At 42.4% G+C, this 22,489-nt stretch overlaps 2 protein-coding genes and 1 long non-coding RNA gene across 3 annotated transcripts in view; 2 read left to right on the top strand and 1 right to left on the bottom strand.

Annotated features, from left to right (window-relative positions):
- Positions 1-5,773, top strand: part of CNDP1 (carnosine dipeptidase 1) — a 47,903-nt gene extending 42,130 nt beyond the window's left edge. The window contains exons 10-12 of the mRNA XM_008013768.3: positions 646-787; positions 4,029-4,176; positions 4,977-5,773. Of these exons, the coding sequence (XP_008011959.3) occupies positions 646-787; positions 4,029-4,176; positions 4,977-5,061 (375 nt within the window). The 3' untranslated portion in view covers positions 5,062-5,773. The remainder of the gene's footprint in view (positions 1-645; positions 788-4,028; positions 4,177-4,976) is intronic.
- Positions 5,774-13,776: 8,003 nt separating this feature from the next.
- LOC103244249 (uncharacterized) lies at positions 13,777-19,722 on the bottom strand. Its single transcript, XR_012089281.1, has 2 exons — positions 18,449-19,722; positions 13,777-15,856 (listed from the first exon to the last, which is right to left on the bottom strand). It is a non-coding gene; the product is annotated as an uncharacterized lncRNA (long non-coding RNA).
- Positions 19,723-19,886: 164 nt separating this feature from the next.
- ZNF407 (zinc finger protein 407) overlaps positions 19,887-22,489 on the top strand; it is a 461,011-nt gene continuing 458,408 nt past the window's right edge. Inside the window, exon 1 of the mRNA XM_008013765.3 lies at positions 19,887-19,985. The gene's annotated coding sequence lies outside the window, so the exon portion shown is untranslated. The remainder of the gene's footprint in view (positions 19,986-22,489) is intronic.

The following is a 22,489-nucleotide window of genomic DNA, read 5'->3' as shown; positions in this document are numbered from 1 at the left end:
GTATCCACAGCACCTAGAACAGTCTCTGGGACATGACACGTGTTCTGTAAATGTGTGTTGAGGTAATTAATGGAAGAAGTTTGAGTATGGCACCTTCCCAGGAGGCTCGCCACAGTAACAACGAGAAAAGAGCAGGAGGGGCGAGAACGAGGCTGAAATGAGCCTCCTCCATAGTTGAGCCTGGAGTTGCTCCCACGTCTTGGAAATTTCCAAATGCTTAATACCCCCAAATCACTCAGAGGGTACTGAGGAGTCCTAAAAGAGGACGATTCAAAAGAGAAGTCCTGCTGTGTTAGGTTTCATCACTTTCAACAGGCAATGCTCCAGAACCTCCGTGTGTGAGACGCTGTGGTTGGAAGGGGGTGGGCTGGGGCCAGGATTGCGGGGAGGAGGATAGAGGGGAATCTCCCTCTGGGTGCAGCCCAGGGTTTCCTGCTCTCAGCACTGAAGAAGGATCTCACTCTCGCCCCCTGGCAGAGCGAAGGAAAAATCACAACACTTGCATGTGTCAGGTTAGGGCCTTCGGTTTCCTGATGGAAGAGACTATATTAACTGTATTAATCAGTTTCTTGATGGAAGACTATATTAACTGTATGAGAGAATAACTTGACACTTTCTCTTATTATTGAAAACATCACCTTTTAGGTGACACAGCATCTTGAAGATGTGTTCTCCAAAAGAAATAGTTCCAACAAGATGGTTGTTTCCATGACTCTAGGACTACACCCATGGATCGCAAATATTAACGACACCCAGTATCTCGCAGCAAAAAGAGCCATCAGAACAGGTGGGACCTTAAGATCTTCTGACTGGCCAATCTTCACTGGGACTCAGGGGTGGTACCTGTGGGACCGTGGGTAAAGCAGACACTTTTAAAACTCAGAAATCAACTCTCCTTTTAATATAGAGGACATTGTTGAATGCATGTCATGTGCAGGGCACGCTATACATGCCATCTCAAGTCATCCTCCCAGTGGCCTTCCCCATCTAACAGAGGAATAAATGCAGGTTTACAGACATGAAGTATTTTGCCAAAGGGTGCCCAGCTCACAAGTGGCAAAACCTGTGCTCAAATTGAAGTCTGGAGACCTGAATTTTGGGGAAAATGATGCACTAGAAAACCTTCAAACCCCCTGATACAAAACTCATAGAAATGTTGGCCAACATGTAAAAACATCCTTTCAAAACACAGATTAGGCCAGGTGTGATGGCTCAATCTTATAATCCCAGCAGTTTGGGAGGCAGAGGCAGGAGGATCTCTTGAGCTCAGGAGTTCGAGACCAGCCTGGGCAATATGGTGAGACCCCTCATCTCTACAAAAAATATAAAAATTAGCTGGGCGTGGTGGCATGCGCCTGTAGTGCCAGCTACTCAGGAGGCTGATGCAGAAGGATGGCTTGAGCCCAGGAGGTTGAGGCTGCAGCAAACTGTGATCATGCCACTGCACTCCAGCCTAGGGGACAGAGTGAGACCCTGTCTCAAAAATGAAAAACAAAAAAACACAGCTTAGCTTGTACGACATCAGAGGGAATCCTTTAGGATTGAAAATGAAGAAGCTAAACTCTAGGGGAGTGAATAAGCAGACCCTGGGCTGGCCTGCAGGGATCTGCTCTTCCTGGTCACAGAGACTGGAACTTTAATGGCCTTGGGCCTGAGTGAGGCAGGAAGTTGAAAAGGAGACCCACTATACGCAGGCAGGGCATCCCCGGAAAGCCACACCTATCCTGCGTGTGTAAGCTTGACTGCCTTTGCGTGGACGTTGGATGGACACAAGGTCTCCCCTGAGAATTTTTAACCATGGACCCTTGCTCCTGTGGGTTTGGGTGTTTAATTTTTAGCTAGTGCATGGTCTGATTCTCGCTAGTGCCATGGCTGGACTGCCTGCTGATGCAAGCACGGCATTACCCAGGAGGACACAGCCCCAGGCAGGCCAAGGAGATTCCACAGGAGCTTCCTGGAGATGAGCTCGCTGTATACAATTGCAAAACACACGAGAAACCCAATTCCAGTGTGTCTGACCCTAAAGCCGGTGGTCTCTTCACAATGCCACATCGCTTCCCCAGAAGGCAGCACAGCTCTATTTCGAACTTCTTTGGTGGTGCCTGTTTTAATTCCATGCATTTCAAGGTCCTGGGTAGAGCCATGTGCTGGGCTGAGCAGAGAGCGTGTACTTGGGTGCTGGTTGTGCATCAGGGAGCAGGGACACCCAGTCTCTTTGGCTTCTGCACCAGGAGGGGGACCCTGCCAACAATAGCAGAACAGGGGCTCTTCCCAAAGCAGGGAGTTCTAGGTCTCTCCAAAAGCTAGGTGGAAAAGCAGTGGCATGCATTTTGGTAGACCTATGGCATCCTATTACAGATGATACCTGAGGCCACATTGGCTAATGGTGGCAAAGCCAGAAAGGGAAGCCGAGATCTCCTTGAAGCACTAACTCTCTCTCTTGGGCTTATCAGTACAAGGGACATAGATATGGAAAACTAGAGAACAAGTCTAAGACAGGGAGCCATGCTTCTTTCCATCACCATTCCTGCTGCCCCCAACCTTAGCAGGTATTTTGCCAGTAAACTTTAGGATTGAAGAAATGTAATGGCAGCTGAAGAGAGGTGTGTGTTTGAAATACCCCAGTTGACAACAGTAAATAAATCTGAAATAGCCTTTCAGGAATGCATAAGACACCTTACGGTCTGTTTGTGTGCTAAACTGGTTCTACTAACAAGGTACATTACTTCGATTCACATCCACATCTTGCTGTGTGAGCAAAGAGGTGACATGTTCTCTCTGGTTTCTTTGTTTCATTTTTCATCCCACTGCATCACTGGTAGCATGTCCTCTAAGCTAGAAGGTTTGAAATAATCTCTAAAACCTAGGATAGCAGTTAAAACTATTTTGTGCAATACTTTGAAAATTGCCAGAAACATTGTGACATTTGAGTGATAGTACAGCTATTGGCATATCTGTCACCAAAAAATCCAAAGAAGTCACCAAAAAAATATTTAATTCATGAAGAAACAATAAAGGTAGGGACATTGTCTTGTGTTGTTCCAAACATGCATGACCTCTTGAAATCACAAGACAACATCAGACAAACCCAGAATGAGGGATATTTTACAAAACTACCAACTGATAAGGTTCAAGATGGTCAAGGTCATGAAAGACAAGGAAATAGTGAGAAACATCCACAGCATACAAGAAACTAAGAAGCAATAATAAAAAAGCAGTGTGGATTCTGGATCAGATCCTGGAATGGAAAAAGGGAGAGACTGGTGAAATCGAAAGTCTGGAGTGGAGTTAACAATGTTGAACCATTGTCAGTTTCCTTGTTTTGATCATTTTGCAATAGTTGCATAAGACGTTTACATTAGGGAAAGCAGAGTAAGAGATAGATGGGAGCTTTCTCCGTACTATTTTTGCAACTTTTCTAAAGGCTAAACTTTTCTAAAATTAGTTCAAAATAAAATTTTTATTTACAATTTTATTTATTTATTTATTTAGAGACAGAGTCTCGCTCTGTCACCCGGGCCTGAGTGCAGTTGCAAGATCTCGGCTCATTGCAACCTCCATCTTCCACGTTCAAGTGATTCTCCTGCCTCAGCCTCCCGAGTAGCTGGGATTACAGGCATGTGCCACCATGCCTGACTAATTTTTGTATTTTTAGTAGAGACAGGGTTTCACCATGTTGGCCAGGCTGGTCTCAAACTCCTGACCTCAAGTGATCCGCACACCTCAGATTCCCAAAGTGCTGGGATTACAGGCGTGAGCCACCACACCTGGCTCTAAAATCTTTTTTGACGTAGGTAATTGTGAAGAAGACATCCATAGTTTTCTTCTTGACTCTAGCGTCTATCTTAGAATATAATTGCATGATATCAAGGGGTTTCCTTACTCCAGGCACCAAATCTAATGGTAAAAAAAAAGAAAGATTAACAAGGAAAAAGAAAGAGGAAGGTAAAGTAGGCACTGCCCTTGAGGAGCTTACTGGGGGCGGTCTTGTCCTTATCCTATTCAAATGCCTTCTTTTCCTGTTTCAGTGTTTGGAACAGAACCAGATATGATCCGGGATGGATCCACCATTCCAATTGCCAAAATGTTCCAGGAGATTGTCCACAAGAGCGTGGTGCTAATTCCGCTGGGAGCTGTTGATGATGGAGAACACTCACAGAATGAGAAAATCAACAGGTCAGCTGATGCCTGTGCAATGTGCCTCTTTCTTCTTCCTTTACTGCACACACACGGGTCTACACATGGGTGACCTCCTGTTCAATTTATGCGAGAATGGAAAATCGTACAGACTGGGGGCTTAAACAACAGACATTGATTCCTCACAGTTCTGAAGCCTGGATGCCCTAGATCGGGTGCCAGCCCATTTGGTTCCTGGTGGGTGCCGGCTGTCTTCCTGGCTGTCCCTGTGCTCACATGGTGGGGTTAGGTGGCTCTGGTGTCTTGTTCTTTTTTTATAGAGGCACCAGCCCCACTGGATTAGGACCCCCATTTTGACCTCATTTAACCTTTATCATCTCCTGCAGGCCCTGTCTCCAAATACAGACACACTGAGGGGTTAGGGCTTCAACACGGAACTTTGAGGAAACACAAATGTGAAGTGCATAACAAAAAAGGCTATTTAGGAATGTTTGCTTTATGCACTACTGGCAGATACTACAAGATCTCCTAAGCCTCCCAGACTAGTGAGAAACAGGAAATTGTTTGACCCTGATATCCATGTCATGTTGGTGATAAGAAATCAAGGAAAACTGACTTTTAGATTTGAGTCTAGGACTGATTCTCATCTTCTTAATAATAATAATGCATTTTTCACATGGAACTTACTAAGTGCCTTTCATACTGGGATCTCAACAGTATGTTAAATAATTTAGGTGGAATTTATAACATCAAATCTTCCTGTCTAAATGACAGAATATTTTTCCTCCTTCATTTGAATGGAAATTGTAACAACATTTCTCTGTTTTTCCTCTTCTTAGGTGGAACTACATAGAGGGAACCAAATTATTTGCTGCCTTTTTCTTAGAGATGGCCCAGCTGCATCACAAGAACCTTCTAGTCTGATCTGATCCACTGACAGATTCACCTCCCCCACATCCCTAGACAGGGATGGAATCTAAATATCCAGAGAATTTGGGTCTAGTATAGTACATTTTCCCTTCCATTTAAAATGTCTCGGGATATCTGGATCAATAATAAAATATTTCAAAGGCACAGATGTTGGAAATGGTTTAAGGTCCCCCACTGCACACCTTCCTCAAGTCACAGCTACTTGCAGCAACTTGATTTCCCCAAGTTCCGTGCAATAGCCCCAGGATTGGATTCCTTCTAACCTTTTAGCATGTCTCCGACCTTGCAATTTGATTGGCATAATCACTCCGGTTTGCTTTCTAGGTCCTCAAGTGCTCATGACACATAATCATTCCATCCAAAGGTCGCCTTTGCTTTACCACTCTTTCCTTTTATCTTATTAATAAAAATGTTGGTCTCCACCACTGACTACAATGATTTCCCCATGGATTCATTTTCAGAGGAGTTACTAAAGCATGGTACTATATTAACCTCTTGCCTTCCCTTCATTTATTTTTTCCCACTTCTTGAAAAGTTCTGAAGCTGAAATGATCAATATTCATACCCGTATGCCATTTGGGAGTCCTTGTGCAAAGATGAGTATTTTTTTTTTTTTTATTCCAAGCTTCTTTACCTTTCCTGAGATTGATGACACCTTGTCAGCTTCTCTGCCTCCCGTTCCTTCTTCCTGTCCCATCAGAAAAGGCCCACTCTCTCTCTATCCAACATCTGTGCACATGCTGCACCATAGCAGAATTAATCCTGATAGAATTTCTCTCACCGCATTGAAATTTTACTCAATGACAACATCTAAATTGCTCAAAGCTTTTAATAGCATCAGTTTTAGATAGAGAACTAATCAACCCTGACATCAGTAACACATGCTAAATTTAAAGCCATCAGCTAATGCTGCATTCATTAATCATTTTAGTTAACCATCTTGTTTGGCTTGATTGGATTTGATGGTATAAACAACAACAACAAAAAAAGTCATTTTTCTACAGTTGAGTGTATATAAACAAATAAATATGAGTTTACAATTTAAATCACATTAATGGAGAATAATTTAGGGGCTTATTAACATTTTTTCTATTATGACTCCAAATAAAAACAAAGCAAAACACATTTGTGTCCAACTTTTTTCCATCACTCTGTTTGTTCTTGAGATGTCAGTTTAAAAACGTGCTGTTCCACCTTTAAAAGGACTGGAGCAGGCAGTCAGTGATTCCGTTCACCTTGATTCTAGTCACAGAAGTGGACCCAACTGAGGGCTCAACCTAGTTTTGGGTATTTGTGAAGGATTCCAGTTAGTGTTTGCTTTGGAAGCAGGAGGCTTCAAGCCACCACATCTCCAGTTCTATAGAATATCAAGTCCTCGTTACAGAACGGTGGCAGGTGTTTGGTATTTTGTGCTATTAAGCATAGTTTGTGCTCATCTAATTATGCAGGGTTTCGTGGTGTTTCTCGATTCTGTTGAACCTACCTGATGTATTTGGCATTGCAGCTAAGGACTAACAGTGCGGGAGATTTAGAGTCGTCATGTTAGTCCATTAACAAAAGTTTATTATAAAATACACTGTAAGCATTTCTGACTAATGTACCATCAGATTTAAGAAGTCACCGAACAACAAGATGTATTTGCTGATCTTCATTCCTGCTGAATCTTTCTGAGACCAGCAGTGTCTCGGTTAATTATTACGTTGCTGCCAGGAGAGAAGGGGAGGAGAATGAATAGTTGTGGAGGTTGTAAAATCTAGGATATTCCAACCCTGGATTGCCAGAGTTCAGAGTCCATGTTTTTCTGTCACCCAGGGTCAGCATGGGTCTCCCCAGCTCTTCCCTCCTGGTTTTCCACTCAATTCTGAGCCCTGTGGTTAACCTACCCTGATGTGGGAGTCAGAAAGGAGTATATTCCAAGTTCCTTATACTCAAAGGGATAAGAGAAAGCTACTCAGTTGTTAATTATTCAGACATATTAACCAGTTATACGGAGGCAAAAAAGTTAAGGCAGAGAGAAATCGAAATATTTGTTTTTTAACATTTTAATGACGAAATATATGCACATGGACAAAAATGATCACCCAGTATAGTTGGGGGTCCATTGTGACATGCCCTTCGTGGGGGACTTTATTGTATTGGAGGAGGGCAATGTATCTGGCTTTGTTAGTAGATGTAGTGTATTAAAGCGTAACTATTGTGATGAGGTTTAGGGGTTAGGAATATCATTTGGGTTTGGTAGGTGCTCTTCTGGAAAACAATGAAGCTGGGAATGTTTCTGGCTTTCTGTTGTATTAATAAAAATAAAAGGTACTGGCCTGGAAACTTTGGTGATTGTGTGCCAGACAGCATGAGAGCCCTGGCCAGTGACACTGTGCTTTGCACTTACTTGCTGCTGGGAGAACGGAGCGAGCGAGGGCTCTCCTGAGGGCTTGTTCCTGGCCACTTCCCACTGTTCACACTCATGCTGGGGACTCCTTGGCCTTTGTACTCGCCAGATGCCCATGACTCCCAGCCCAGCCCCCTCCTCTGAGAACGAGGCCCATCCATCTTCCTGCCCATTTCACATCTGAAACTACTCACCTAGTACGAAAACTTCCATCCCTTCCCCGAGCCTGTTTCCCACTTACCTACCTTGGTAAGTGGACCATCGGCTAGTTGATAGCAGAGCCCTGCACCGTCTTCCACACTTCCCTCTCTTTCCAATCCAATTCAGTATCAAGGCCAGTCCAGCCTCTTTCTCAAAAGCCACCACTTCCTTCTAGTTCTACTGTCACCTCGCATAGCTCATAAGCCAACACTCTTAAGTTTTGCTGGGTTATTGCAGAAGCCCCTAACCAGTCTCTGCTTACACGACAGCCCCTCTCACTGGATGTGCCATGCTGCAGCCGGCTTGTCCCTCTCACCCTGCTTAAAGCTCTCAACTGGCGACATGGTCTGAGGATGAAGTTAGACATCCCAAGAAGGTCTACAAGTCCTGCACAACTTGCTGTCTGCTTCCTCTTCTGGCTCGCTCTGCTGTCACTAGCTACGCCCTGACAACCCCATCCTTCAAATTCTCCCAGTTTCGCAAACATCCAAGAGCTTCCCTGCCTCAGAGCTTCTCAGTCTCTTCCTCCTCCGGCAACACCCTTACAACCCCCTTGGTCTCGCTAATACCCCTCCCTCCACATCGTTCTTCAAATCTTGGTTTAGTTGTAATTTTTCAGGGGAGCTTTTTCTTATTCCTCATGAGTAAGTGAGGTGTCCCTATTACACTACCATAGTCTCCATAGTTCTTTGTAGCATTTATTATCATTGTTGTTAAATACATAGTCATGTACCACATACTGACAATTTGGCCAAAAACAAACATATATGACAGTGGTCCCATAAGATTACAATACCATATTGTTACTGTACCTTTTTCTGTGTTTACATACATAGATACTTACTACTGTGTTGTAACTGCCTATAACATTCAGTACAGTAACACACTGCACAAGTTTACAGCCTAGGAACAATAGGCCACATCATACCGCCTAGGCGTGTAGTAGGCTACGCCATCTAGGCTTGTGTGGGTACACTCTAGGGTGGTTGAAGATGTCCAGGGACACATTTCTCAGTATCCCTATTAAGTGATGCATGATCGTATTTCTACAATTTAAAAACTGCCAGCTCTCCTGCTAGACTGTAACATCTTTACAGGCAGAGATTATGTCTGTTTTGTCTATGGTGGTGTACTGAAAGTTCTAGGCATACTGCATGTCATCAGGAAACATTTTAAATGCTGAAATGAATGATTTCAACATTTATATCATCCATTCTCATGCTGCAATGCACACTCATGATTTCTGTGCATCTCTCTTCCTCCTATTAAACTTCAAGCTCTATAATATCAGAGACCATGTCCTACTAATCTCTGCATTTCAGGCATCCAGTGGGGTGTGCTGCACACATTAGGTGATCAGTATGATTGCTAACATCTTCCTCTTGACTCTGCAGCTGCGATTTTTGGGGTCTTCCCTACCAGGTGTGCTATACCCTTCCTGGACTTCTCTTGTCTTTATGCTCTCCACTTCACAGTGTTCCTAGTTTGAAAACTTCTTGGAGCAGCTAGTGCTGGGGAGAAGCACAGAAAACAAGCCATGCAGAGGTGTCAATAGCTAATAACTGTTCAATGTGTTAGGCTTCCCAGCAGTGCTTGTATCTTACCAGGGGCCACACCTTCATTCAGAGGCCACAAACCAGAAGCCCAGGACCCCTGCACTGGCTCCCTCACCCCTGCTGATGTGACTTTCACGATGTCCTAAGCACTTTTGAATGGGAAGCCAACATTCCCAAACTGGAATATTTCACACACACACACACACACACACACACACACACACACACACACGATTCCTCTTGAGCAATCAGAAGACGGAGTTACATGACACTCCTCTGCCATTCCTGCAGGTGACAAGAAGTTAAGCTGAGGAGATTACGAAGCCCAGCACCTGACCCTTAAGGCATGCTCAACAAAGCTCTTAGAAGAAGCAGAGTAAGGCGAAAGCTCACCAGAGAAAACAAATGCTATTTTATCTGGCTTCTCACTTCCACAGATATCTGTCTTCACTTAAAAACAAATCCCCAAACTCACTGTTTCATGAGAGGGCCAAATAACTTTTAAACACAATCTAGTTTAGTAGATAGTATACTATACTATTTTAATGGCTGGGCGTGGTGGATCATGCCTGTAATCCTAGCACTTTGGGAAGCAGAGGCAGGAGGATCCCAGGAGTTTTGAGACCAGCCTGGGCAACACAGGGAGATCCTGTCTCTTAAAAAAAGAAAAAAAAAAAAGTGTACTATACTATTTTAAATGTCTACTTTTAAATGAATTCAGTGTTATCTGTTATTTTTAATGTTATTTTTCACATCAAGTTTGAATATTAATTGTACATGTAATGGCTAAAAAATCATGATTTGAGGTCTTGATTATACAAGACAAAATAAAATACTTGTTTCTATCTTAATGTACAATGGTTAGATCTAGCATAACTATGTTAACAATCTGTAATACTACTGCCTTTCATAACGCAGAAAAACTTAAACCAAGTCCTAACAGTAGCACATATTCCTTCTGCTCTTCCACTGACATTGTAACATCTACATTCTGTATTGCAGAGCACTTAACAAGTAAGAAAGCTCATCTTCCTCTTTACTATGTTGAGAAAACTTTCTTCTTTAAGAAGTAAGTTCTTGTAAGGCAGAGGTTGGGTTGGATATGTTCTATACTTTGCTCAGCTGTCCAAAGCCCTAATAAATTGATAAAACACAAAGACAAGAATGCAGGAGATTTTCTGAAGCAATAAAATGATGCATTCTTTTTAATTCCCAGCGTGATGTAGAAGAGAAGTGATGGCAGGTGTAATAAGTATAATTTATCTTCTCTTCTTTTCTTCTTTTTCCCCTTCCTCCCCTTCCTCCTCCTCTTCCTTTCCTTTCTTTTTCCTTCCTTCCTTCCTTTCTTTTCTTTCTCTCGCTCCTTCCTTCTTTTCTTTTCTTTTCTTTCAAGTTTCACTCTTGTTGCCCAGGCTGGAGAGGAATGGTGTGATCTTGGTTCACTTCAACCTCCACCTCCCAGGTTCAAGTGATTCTCCTGGCTCAGCCTCCCTAGTAGCTGGGATTACAGGCACCCACCACCACATCCAGCTACTTTTTTGTATTTTTAGTAGATATGGGGTTTTACCATGCTGGCCAGGCTGGTCTCAAACTCCTGACCTCAAATGGAGGTCACCCATCTCGACCTCCCGAAGTGCTGAAATTACAGGCATGAGCCACCACGCCTGGCAAGTATAATTTCTTAACAGTTATGATAAGTAAACACTTCGGAGCTATTTTAGTTTGGATAGAATTGAAAAGAAAAAAATGTCATTATGTGGACATGTGTTATTTAAAAACATTATTCTAGTGTTATTCCTTATGCAGGATGAAAAAAGATGTCAGATAAATTATGCCTTTGACTATAACAGAAAATCTAAAGCTTTAAATCATCTCACCTCCCACACTGAAATTCACCAAAACAGCATTCGAAAAGAACTCAGATTTAAAATTCTAGTGTGGGAGGTTAAGTGTTCATAGCATATTCTTATTGCCATTGTAAGTAGGCATTTGAATAGAATGACAAAAAATGTTAATTTAAAGGAAATGAAACTTTAAATGACACTTAAATTAGTCATCAAAAATGACTAGTCACCAAAAATGACCAACGCTTCCTTCAAATTTTAAATAATAATAACCAAATAAAGGAAGCCATCTACAGTTTATTTAAAATCCCACTTTCAGTCCCAGAAGACAGAGTTCAGGGATACTTTAGCAGGTAAAAGTAAAGGGAGAGGGCTCTGAAAAGGAGAGATCAACAGAGAAAAAGCAACAAATTCAGCACACTCTCCCTAAATCACTGGTTGATCTCTGAACTATGCATGTGTGAGGCAGATTCAATCCTTTCAGCAAAGGCTAAAGAACTATATGAGATTTTAGTTGCTCCCCATGAAAGGAGAGAAAATGTTTGGAATATGAACACAGCCAAAGGAACTACCTGTTAAAACAAAGAAACAAAAAACCCTCTAATGCTTGTCAGAGGCACATAATAGAATCAGGAATCTCTGCACTGTATTTCTCAAATGTCTAGGATACAACCACAAGATTACTAGACATTTAATAAGAAAACGAGTCATAATAAAAATAAATGGGAAAATTAATGAGAATTAACCTCAAGATACTCCAGATATTCGAATCAGCAGACAAAATTTCAAAGTAGCTATTATAACTGTGCTTAAAGACATAAAGGAAAATGCATCTGTAATAAATAAGCAAATAGGAAATCTCATCAGAAACAGAAATTATAAGGAAAAAATAAAATTTGAGAACTTAAAAATATAATATCTGAAATAAATCACGAGATGATTTTAACAGAAGGGTGGATGTGACAGAAGGAGGAATCAGGGAACATGGGAGATAGATCAACAGAACTTATCAACCTGAAGGTCAGAGAAAAAATAATGGAAAAAGAGGACAGAGGTTTGGTGAGCTGTGTATAATATCAAAAGGTGTGACATATTTAATTGGAAACCAAGAGAAACAGAGTAAAATAAAATTATTTGGAGAAATAATGGTCCCAAACTTCCCAAATTTTGTGAAAGACATATACTTACAGATTTCTAAAGGTCAGAAAGTGCTGAGCAGGAAAAATCAGATGAAAATCGTGTCTAGTCATATCACAAATTATGGAAAACCAAAAATAAAGAGAAATTCTTTAAAGCAGACAGCAAAAATGACAAATGACATATAAGGAAACATAAAGGCAAGCAAAGATCTGAATGGCCTCTAATTGCTTATCAGAAGCAAATGGAGGCCAGAAGACATTTAAATGAATCCTTTAATTTAACAAACATCTTATAGATGGCAGATGGCTAAGATTTGCCTCTTAATCCATTCTGGTAATCTCTTCCTTTTAAATAGAATGCTTAGTCACTAACATTTAATATAATTTATAACAGTTGAATTAAGGCTTCTCATTTTACTATTCACTTTATGCTTTATCTATAACTTTCACCTATAAACCTTTTTGGAGGTCATATGTAAAAAATATAGGGGAACAAGACAAAAAAATGTGTGCAAAAGGATGAGTAAGGTCTGATTATTAGAGAGAAGTATTATAACCTGATTTTGATAATTGCATTGTGGTGGTTCACAAAAAATATGCATAAACCATATAATATGGTAAAATGTGAATAATTATAGAATCTGGGTGAGGGGTATATGGAAGTTCTTTGTCCTTTTAATAAGTTTTATGGTAAGTCCAAAATTATATTAAAATAAAAATTACAAAGCAAAAAAAAAAAAAAAAAAAAAAGAGGCCAGAAATTAAATGCTCTCTAAATTCCAGGTGAGTCTGAGTGATTACTTTGTAAGAAGAAAATTAAACTTGATATTTTTTCTTGCTTTTTTATCCTAATTAGGGAAAACACACCATTGATCATTGATCCTAATTAGGGAAAACATGCCATTGATCATGAATTCAAAAGTTCTTCTGAGATGGTTCAGGTGTCCATTCTTCCTGTTGACAAAAGTCTCCTGTAGTATTTTTAGCTTTGGATGGGTGAGAAATGCAGTGAAAGGGAAACTTGAAATTAGTTACTCTAAAGCAGAACTCCTGAGGAAGAGGATCACTTGGGAAAGAGAGTATACACCATAAGCCCCTAAGCTATCATTCACTGCTCTTGGCCTTGGAAGAAAAGATTCTGGTTTACATTCCTGGCTGAAGAGGCAACATAATATAGCACAATGGTTCCCTAACTTTCCTCCACATTGGAATTACCTGGGGACTTTAAAAAGTACTGATGCCTGCGTGCCTCTTCCCCTGCCCGACTTTCTAATTTTCTTGCTATGGGGTATCACCTGGGATATTTTTTTAAGTTCCTGAGGTGATTCTAATGTGCAGCAAACTCAGAAAGCACTGGTGTAGAGGTGAAAGTGTGTTGAGTGGACTCTGGTTCAAATTCGGACTCCAGATTTTACCAGTTGGATAATCTTGGGCAAAATATGTTATTTCTCTGAGCCTTGGTTTCCTTAGCTGTAAAGTAGGAATGGGAACATCTTTATTGCAGAGTCGTTGGCAGCACAATGGCAATATATGTAGAACACTTAGCACAGCACCTAGCATGCAGTAGACACTCAATACATGGTGTTACTTATTTTTGTTATTTTAATTTTCTATTTTTTCATTTATACATAGATAAATATTCTACAATTTCTTAAAGAGGAATAATTAGAAAGCAACTTATGTGTGCGGCTGGGGTGTATAATGCAGTTACAAGTTGGGATCCTCTTTGTTCTGAAGTTGAAGTCTCTTGCTAGGAAGTGTCCAGGTACAGAAAGACAGTAGCAGTGAGGACCCAGGTCACCACACGTTCTTGGTATTATCTCTCAAATCTCAACAGAGAATGACAGATGTCATATTGTCCTTGCACTTTCTTTTACTTCATTGATTGAATGTATTAAATTAGGTCATCACATTCATAAAGATGAAATCAATCATATTTGTTTGAGATAACTACAACTATTGGCTTCCTACCCTGGATCCATATCTCCTTTTCCTTCCTAATTCTTACTTTATTCATGTTTCCATCCCTTTCCCACTCAGCCAAGTGCCACAGGTAGAGCTGACACCTTCCCAAGATCCAGGTGATCTCCGAGGCCTACAGGCAATCCCATTCCTGTTTGCAGTGCTTAGCTCAGGGTACATATGTGAGCCACTTCTGGCCATGGGATGTGAAGGCATGCTTGCTGGGGGCTTTTGGGAAGTTCCTTTTCTCTTAAGAGAAAAATCGTAAGAAAAGGAGTTCTCTTTTTTCTCTCTAGATGTTATCCCTGGAATCACTCTAGCCATCTTCAAATGCCATGTTGAATCAGGCACTGAGAACTGAAGTGCAGATGAGAAAAATCTAGGTCCTCGATACTAACATCCAACTCCTGAGTCAATAAATTCTGAATCCTCCTTTATGTCTGGATGACAAATTTGTGAGCCAACACACTTTTTTATTGATTAAAGTAGTGGAAGTTCATTTCTATTATCTGCAGCTAAAAGCCTCCTGGTATAAGTGCTTTGCGTTATCCTCTCAATTATTCTACATTTCATCATCACTTTCAAAGCAGTAATATTATACATTTCTAATTTGCATAACTTGCTACAGTTTTCAATTTTTTTTTTTTTTTACCATAGTTAACACAAAGTCCTTGAAGTGAATATCATCTTTATCATTATTCTATTTTAGTAATAAGAAACTGAGGCTCAGAAAGTTTAGGTAACACAGTAGGAAATGATGAAACTGAAACAAGAAATCATGTCTATTTGATTCTGTTTTTTTCCTGTAAAGACAGTCATTAATGCTCTTCACTAAATGTTTTCATTTCTTCTGACAATGCCAAGATTGCACTTCCCCATCCTTTTGAAGTCACTTGCGGCCACGATAATTTCCTTGGCCCAATGCAATGTGAACAGAGAACATATATTTTACTTCTGGGCCAAAGCTTCAAGAATCAGTGCATGTTTTGTTGACTTCTCTTTCTCTCTAATGCAGACAACGGAAGTCCCATGAGCCTGGGTCCCACAAAGAGACATGGAGTGTAGCATCCAGCAATGTCTTGATAAATTTGTAGTGGGAATTAACAATACACATTTGTTATTATAAACTACTAAGATTTGGTTATAAACCACTAAGCTTAACCTAGCCATTGCTAACTGATAAATTCATAAAGTGGCTATACCACTTTCTGTGTTTTTAAGTGGTAATAATTTAACTCAGTTCTCTAATAGATACCTCAGTTCTAAATATTTTTTTTCTGAGAAATCTATGTAAATTTCACCCAGAAATACTAAAGTTTAAAAAATGTTATTTCGATAGTTTTTGTGGAACAGGTGGTTTCTGGTTACATGGGGAAGTTCTTCAGTGGTGAGTTCTGAGATTTTGGTGCACTCATCACCCAAGCAGTGCACACTGTACCCAATGTGTAGTCTTTTATCCCTCACCCCTCGAGTTCCCAGAGTCCACTATATCATTCTTATGCCTTTGCATCCTCACAGCTTAGCTCCCACTTATGAGTGAGAACATACAATATTTGCTTTTCCATTCTTGAGTTACTTCACTTAGAATAATGGTCTCCAACTCCATCCAGGTTGCTGCCAACGCCATTACTTTGTTCCTTTCTACGGCTGAGTAGTATTCCATAGTGTATATATATCACATTTTCTTTATCCACTCATTGGCTGATGGGCAGAAATAAATTAATTAGCTAAAAATACATTTACATAGTCATCATCAAACCAGGTGTTCATTTAGGTTAATAAAACTGTAGTTCCTGACAGCTTTCTTTGAGACAAACAGACTTACATCGGTTTTTCTCAACAGTTGAATCCTAGGCATTCTGTGTGTATTTAAAAATGTTGCCTCAGTATGAAGAAGTTGTTAGGATGAAGTGCTAGTGCTTTATCTGAAAAGTATCTCCCTCCTCCCAGCAAGCCACTCTGTTGGGACTATATCCAGCGCAGAGGTCCAGAACAGAAGCAGCATGCAGGTGAACAGATGTTTAAGGTATTAGACAGAGGGAAATCGTCACCAGGTACCCAATATAGACAGAATCAGAGAACATGACGTCACTTCTTTGAACGTCATTTTTCTCATCTGTAAAATGCAAATGATGTATCTATTTAAGAGTAGTTAGATTAATTGAAATAATGCATATACGGTTTGTAGCATAATGCCTGGCATTTATTTAATAGTTGATATATTTTAATTTTATACATCCTCATTTTGTCAACTTGCTATTGTAAAAGTGTTTACTATTCATTATCCAATGGAAAAAATATCACATATACCCAGAAAAAGATGTGAATATATTGATTGCTTTCTTTTCTCAGACATGATAAAAGCATATATTTTGAATTTACGAAGACTGAAAATCTTTGCTCTGAGTTTTTCCTTTGCAACTTTCTTAAGACTGTAACTAGTAGATTTGGCAATAAAACTTCTGTATCATTTAGGCTGCTTCATGGTGCAAGTAAAAGAAAAATAGACTTAAATAAGAAAAGGATTTTTTTTTTTTTGGTTAACAGGTCTCAAGTGGGGCTGGCTTCGAGCAGGTGTTGACCCCAGGGGTTCCTTGTGTCACTGTAACCACCCAACGGGTTCCTCTTGCCCGCTGCCCAGACACAGTGGATTCATCAAGACAGAGGAACTGCAATAAAGAGTTTAATTCACACAGAGCTGGCTAAACAGGAGACCAGAGTTTTATTATTACTTAAAGCAGTCTCCTGAAAATTCAGAGACTGGGATTTTTAAAGGATAATTTGGGGAGTAGAAGACCAGGGAGTGGGGAGAATTGATTGCTCTGGTGTGACATGAAATCATAGGGAATTGAAACTGTCCTCTTGCACTGAGTCAGTTCTTGGATGGGGGCTAAAGGACTAGATGAGCCAGTTTATCCATCTGAGTGGTGCTAGCTGATCCATGAGTGCGGGTCTGAAAAACGTCTCAAGCACCAATCTTGGGTTTTACATAGTGATGTTATCCTTAGGAGCAATTCGGGAGGTTTAGAATCTTGTGGCCTCTAGTTGCATGACTCCCAAATCATAATTTCTAATCTTGTGGCTAATTTGTTAGTCCTACAAAGGCAGTCTGGTCCCCAAGCCAGAAGGGGGTTTGTTTTCAGAATGGGCTGTTATCATCTTTGTTTCAAACTTATACTGTAAACTAAGTTCCTCCCAAAGTTAGTTCTGCCTATGCCCAGGAATGAACAAGGACAGCTTGGAGTTTAGAAGCAAGATGGAGTTGGTGAGGTCAGATCTCTTTCACTGTCATAATTTTCTGTTGTAATTTTTGCAAAGGTGGTTTCATCACTACGACTCTCTGTCTTCACTACAATTCTGTGTTGTCCATGTCAAGCACTATTCATTCAAAAAGAAAGAGAGGAAGGAAAAAAAAAAAGACTTCCCTTTTTCCTTAGAATCAGAAAATTAGTCTTGAATGAGATCAATGGAATCTCTCGGCTGGAAATGAGGTCAAACTGACTTCCTTAGGGTCTTGTCTTAGTAACTCAAAATACTCAAAATAGAACTGAAACATAAACTTAGATTTTACTTCACTGCTCAAGGGAGGAAGATAAATGATAACTAAACCCCCAAGGTAAGAAAGGTAGCAAGATAAATCACCCAAAGATCACAGAATGCCCAATCCATACACAGAATTGTGCTACTGTCATTGTCAAGAAATTTATCACCTTGTTATACAAGACCAACAGTGTTGAAATAGCTATTGAAAGAGTAGGAAGTACTAAATTTTCAAATAAATTTTAAATTTCAAGTGAACTCTTTGAAGGCAGAACCCAGTTTTATCTTTTATATAACAGGCACCTAATAAATGTTGGTTAATGGAATAGAAATAACATCCGCAGCTGGTCACCTGTTGTGAGGAAATTGTTTTCCACATTTTTCTCTACAATTTTTAAATAACTATTACTACTAAACTGAGTCCACATGATAGATAGAAAAGGTTGACTCTGGAGTTTAAGGTTGAGTTCCACTTTTACTAGCTGTGTGATCTTGGAACAGTTTATTAGAGTCTTCTAAATTACTGTTCCTTACTGTGGATAAGAGAATTCATGTGGATTACAATCAGAATTAAACCAGATAATGTCTACAAAAAGTTCTCTATGAACTATGCAAAAAGGTAACTAATTATTACTTGAATGCATTATGATTTAAACTGAACCGTGTTGGAATTGGCCTTGAGTGATGATTCGGTCTAGAAAGCCTATCTTCATAACATTACAAAAAAAAGAAAAAAAAAATCCAATTACTTACAATGAATTTTTTGAGATGGAATCTCGCTCTGTGGCCCAGGCTGGAGTGCAGTGGTGCAATCTCGGCTCACTGCAGCCTGCGCCACTGGGTTCAAGCTATTCTCCCGCCTCAGCCTCCAAGTAGCTGGAATTACAGGCTCGCACCACCACGCCCCGCTAATTTTTAAATTTTTAGTAGAGACGGGGTTTCACCATGTTGGCCAGGCTGGTCTCAAAATCCTAGCCTCAAGCAATCCACCGTCTCCGCCTCCCAAAGTGTTGGGATTATAGGCGTGAGCCACCTGGCCTGGCCAATGATCTTCCTAAATAGAAATCTGATCACCTAACTTCCCATTACAGAGTCTAACCCTACCCTATCCCTAACCCTGCGCCTACAACATGGTCAAAACTCTTTAGCAAGGCAGATGACCTCAAGCAGGATTTCACCGCGTCTTTGTCACAGCACTTAACAGGCTGTGATGTATTTATTCGTCTACACAGGTCTTCCCTACTAGATTCTGGGTTTCAGAAGAAAGGCCTCCAACTCGAGGTTCATGAATGGACCTGCACAAGGGGGCAGGCGGGCTGTTCACCACCACATCCTGATGTCCTGCCTTTTTTTTCCTAACAAGCCCGTGTGCTGGGCCGTTAACGTTCATAAAGTCCTTGTCGAACGTTTTAAACAGCCAAGGTGTTTCAGCTTTAATAAAAGCGGAAAGTCTGGCAATACCAAACTGGTCACCAAGCCACATTCCGCTTCTTGGCCTCCTTTTTGGTATCAGAGTTCGGCTTGGTGGCTTCCTGTGGCCTCTGAAACAAGGACCTTATTTGGGGAGCCATTCGAGAGATTTTTCTCATCATTTAAAGTAGCATTCTCGCCTTGCACAGCTGAAAGTCATTTCTCGAAATCGGAGCGCCAGAAGCGACAGGAGCCACTCCAGGTCCCGGGGAAGCCGGCAGAGACGCAGCGGGCTGCGTTTGCCAGCGTAGGCCTCTCGGGTCCCCCTCCGTTCTGGGCCTTCTCCGTGTTTCCGGCGCCGCCCTCGGGGTCCTTTATTGAGGGCGGGAGCCGGGTGGAGGGACAGGGAAGGAAGCAGGCGAGATCGGCCTGGGAAGAACCCGTTCTGGGACCCTCTAGAAATCCCAGACGCTCCTCCCGGGTCGACATCGCCGGCCTTCGAGCCCGACGCGCTCAACGTGTTTAGATTGACTCCTTGGGCTCTCCGTTTTCCTTCTCTAAGGGCGGGGTGGGACTTCCTGTTTTATCTCCGAGCGGCTTCCGACAAGAGCTGATGGGTTAAAAACAAGACAACACATGAGCCTGCCGGCCACTCGGATAAAAAACAAGGAACTCGACCTGGATCTTACTAAACCAGTTCCAAGATTCTGTTTTTCGGCTGTGGCATCCGGCGCTGCATCCACGACGGAGTCGCCCTGGATGTCACCGGAAGTCCTTCAACGGAGAAACAGGATGTCCCGCCTCTTCCTCCCAAAGGGAAGACGGTGAGCCGGAGGAGTCAGTCAGAGGGGCGAGCAGGAGCGATTCCGTCGCCAAACAGGTAAGTTATTCTCTGGCCGGGGCGGGGGGTTTGGAGGCGGGGACCGTCCAGCGTCAGCGCGGGGCCTGGGGGCGGTGGCTTGAGGGCTTGAAGCCGGGCGGCTGGGCGCCCAGAGTCCCGTCTGGGCCCTTCGCTCTTTCTCCTCCCCCCTCCCCCCGCCTCCGCCCCTCCCTGTCGCCTTCCTTCCCGACACCCGCCCAGACTCACGCCCGGACACACACCCTCACTCGCTCGCACACGCTGCCTCGCAGCCCTCCTCCCCCCGGCCCCCGCCGCCGCCCTGCCCTCTCACCCGCTCGCACCGCAGGCCGGTCCCGCGGGCAGCCTCGCGTCGCGCCCTCGCGCGAGCGGAGCTCTAGTGGACACCTCGGGGCTGCGGATCCAGCGTGGCCTCGGTTTCCCCTGCTCGGTCCGCCTGTCCGCGCAGAAACAGCCCCCCGCCCCCTCGGGATGCACCCCTGCACCGAAATCGGGCCGTTCTCGCTTGCCCAGGTTGCTCTCAAGTGGAAAATAGATGCTCCCTTAGCTGCACAGCTGCAAGGTTTAGCGTCTGGTTTCCAGCAGGGGCTCCCTGGACCGCCCGCCCACTCATGTGTCACCCCCAGGTGCTCTGGCTGCGCCGCTGCTACTCGCGCCTTCTTCCGTTAAGCGACGCTGGTGTGGGCGGGCGGAGGGCACACGAGTGCGTTGGCCGAGAGCACCGCCGTGGCAGCGCAGGGTCCTAGCCACTCCCGACTTCAGTCCGCTTTGCGCCACTGCGGGGAGACCCCCGGCTGCCTGACACCGCTGCGGGCAGCAGTGGGTTTCTCTGTAGATGCTCACCTCTTCCCAGCCAGCCAGTTAGCACGCCTTGGGTGCGCGGCCTCCTTCTGGAGTTTAAGCTGGTGGAGGCGGGGTGCAGTGGCCGCTGACCTCTGTGGGTTGACCTGGGTTTTCAGTAGCCCTTTTATTTCATTGGGGAGTTTTGGAATAGGACATCCCACATCCGTGGACACACATGTAGAATACTTTTATAGGTAATTACAGTCTTAATAGTGATTTGAGTTACAGCTTTGCAGTCTATGCCTGGAGACATCCTAGTCGTAGTACGTATCTGTTTTGTGGTGAGGTGCTAGTCCATTTAGAACACTGTAGACAAGGGCCGTGACATTACTCATCAGAACCCTGTTACGAAGAGCTCATATGTCATGTGGCATACTCACTGTACTTCATTTAGTACAGCAGTCTTGTGTAGTAAGAATTACTCCCTTTTTACAAACAGACTCACTTTGCTGTATACAAAATTACTGCTACTGGCACAAGGTAAAGCTCTTTTCTTGCACGACATGTAAGGCAGGTGTGATAATTGCTCATAACACAGTTGCCACTGGTGTGTGTGTGTGTGTTTTTAAACTTTATTTCGGAATAAATTAAGATTTACAGAAAAGTTGCGAACAATAGGACAGTTCCATTGGTACCTTTTAAGCAGAGCAAAGTGGCTCCATTTCAAAAACACTGGTTCTTGCTTTATGCCAAACACCCTTCTAGGTGTTGGAAATAATAATATACTTCCCTAGAGGATTTTGAGGTCTGGTCGAAGAGACGTAAATAAATATAATACCCTTTTCTACGTACTAAAATAGAGAGATGGGAGCACAGTGGAGGTTACGGCTGATTGATGGTGGAGAGTGGTGAAAGCTTCTTGTAGGATATATTATTTGAGTTAGGTCTCAAGGACAAGTGGGTATTCACCTGGTTGAAGGGACGTTTTCCCCAATATTCATTCCAATTAGGTTTGTTTTATTAGAGTAGAACTCGCTAACCTTAATGAAATAGACTCTCCTAGTTTGATTTCTTCTCTTTCTCATCTTCAAGAAGGTGGTTTGTATCCCAGATAGAAGAATCCTACTTTCTAAATCCATGAATAGGCGAATAAATTAAGCTGTATATTTCTAATTGGTAGTTGTGACTCTCGACTGTTGTTATGATTGGTTTTTTAGGAATGCACTGTGGTCCTCCACTAAGCGTTTTCCTTGCTTTCCGACTCTGATTACTAGTGAAATTAAGTAATTCGTTCAGGAAACATCGCATGCTTGCTTTGTGCCAGCCATTGCACTAGAGTAAAATGAACAAGATGGTGGGGAATATAAACCAGCAAATGTGCATTGGCAGTGCAGTCTAATGTCATGCACACAGAGTGTCACAGTGCCAGTCATGATTCTTGGTTGTCAACCGTGGCAATGGACTTGGCTGACTTAAGCAGAAAAGGAATTTATTGGAAGGCTGTAGATGGCTTTCAGAATTGATGGGAAGGCCAGGGAACTGGATTCAAAAACCAGGCAGCAACCAAAAGAGGCTGGCTGGATGGGGCCACAGCCAAGGCAATATCACATAAATAGCCTGCCTAGAATTTTGCTGCTGGTGACATTGCCACTGGAGAAACTGCCATGTCTGTTGCTGGACTTTTGACTCTCTTCTACCACTGAAAAATCTCTTATTGCTCCTGCATCTTTGTGACATTTTTT

This window comes from Chlorocebus sabaeus, chromosome 18, assembly GCF_047675955.1.
Source record: "Chlorocebus sabaeus isolate Y175 chromosome 18, mChlSab1.0.hap1, whole genome shotgun sequence".
In the NCBI taxonomy this organism is placed as follows: domain Eukaryota; kingdom Metazoa; phylum Chordata; class Mammalia; order Primates; family Cercopithecidae; genus Chlorocebus; species Chlorocebus sabaeus.
The sequence above is the reverse complement of the archived record's forward strand: the minus strand, read 5'-3'. Positions and strand labels throughout refer to the sequence as shown.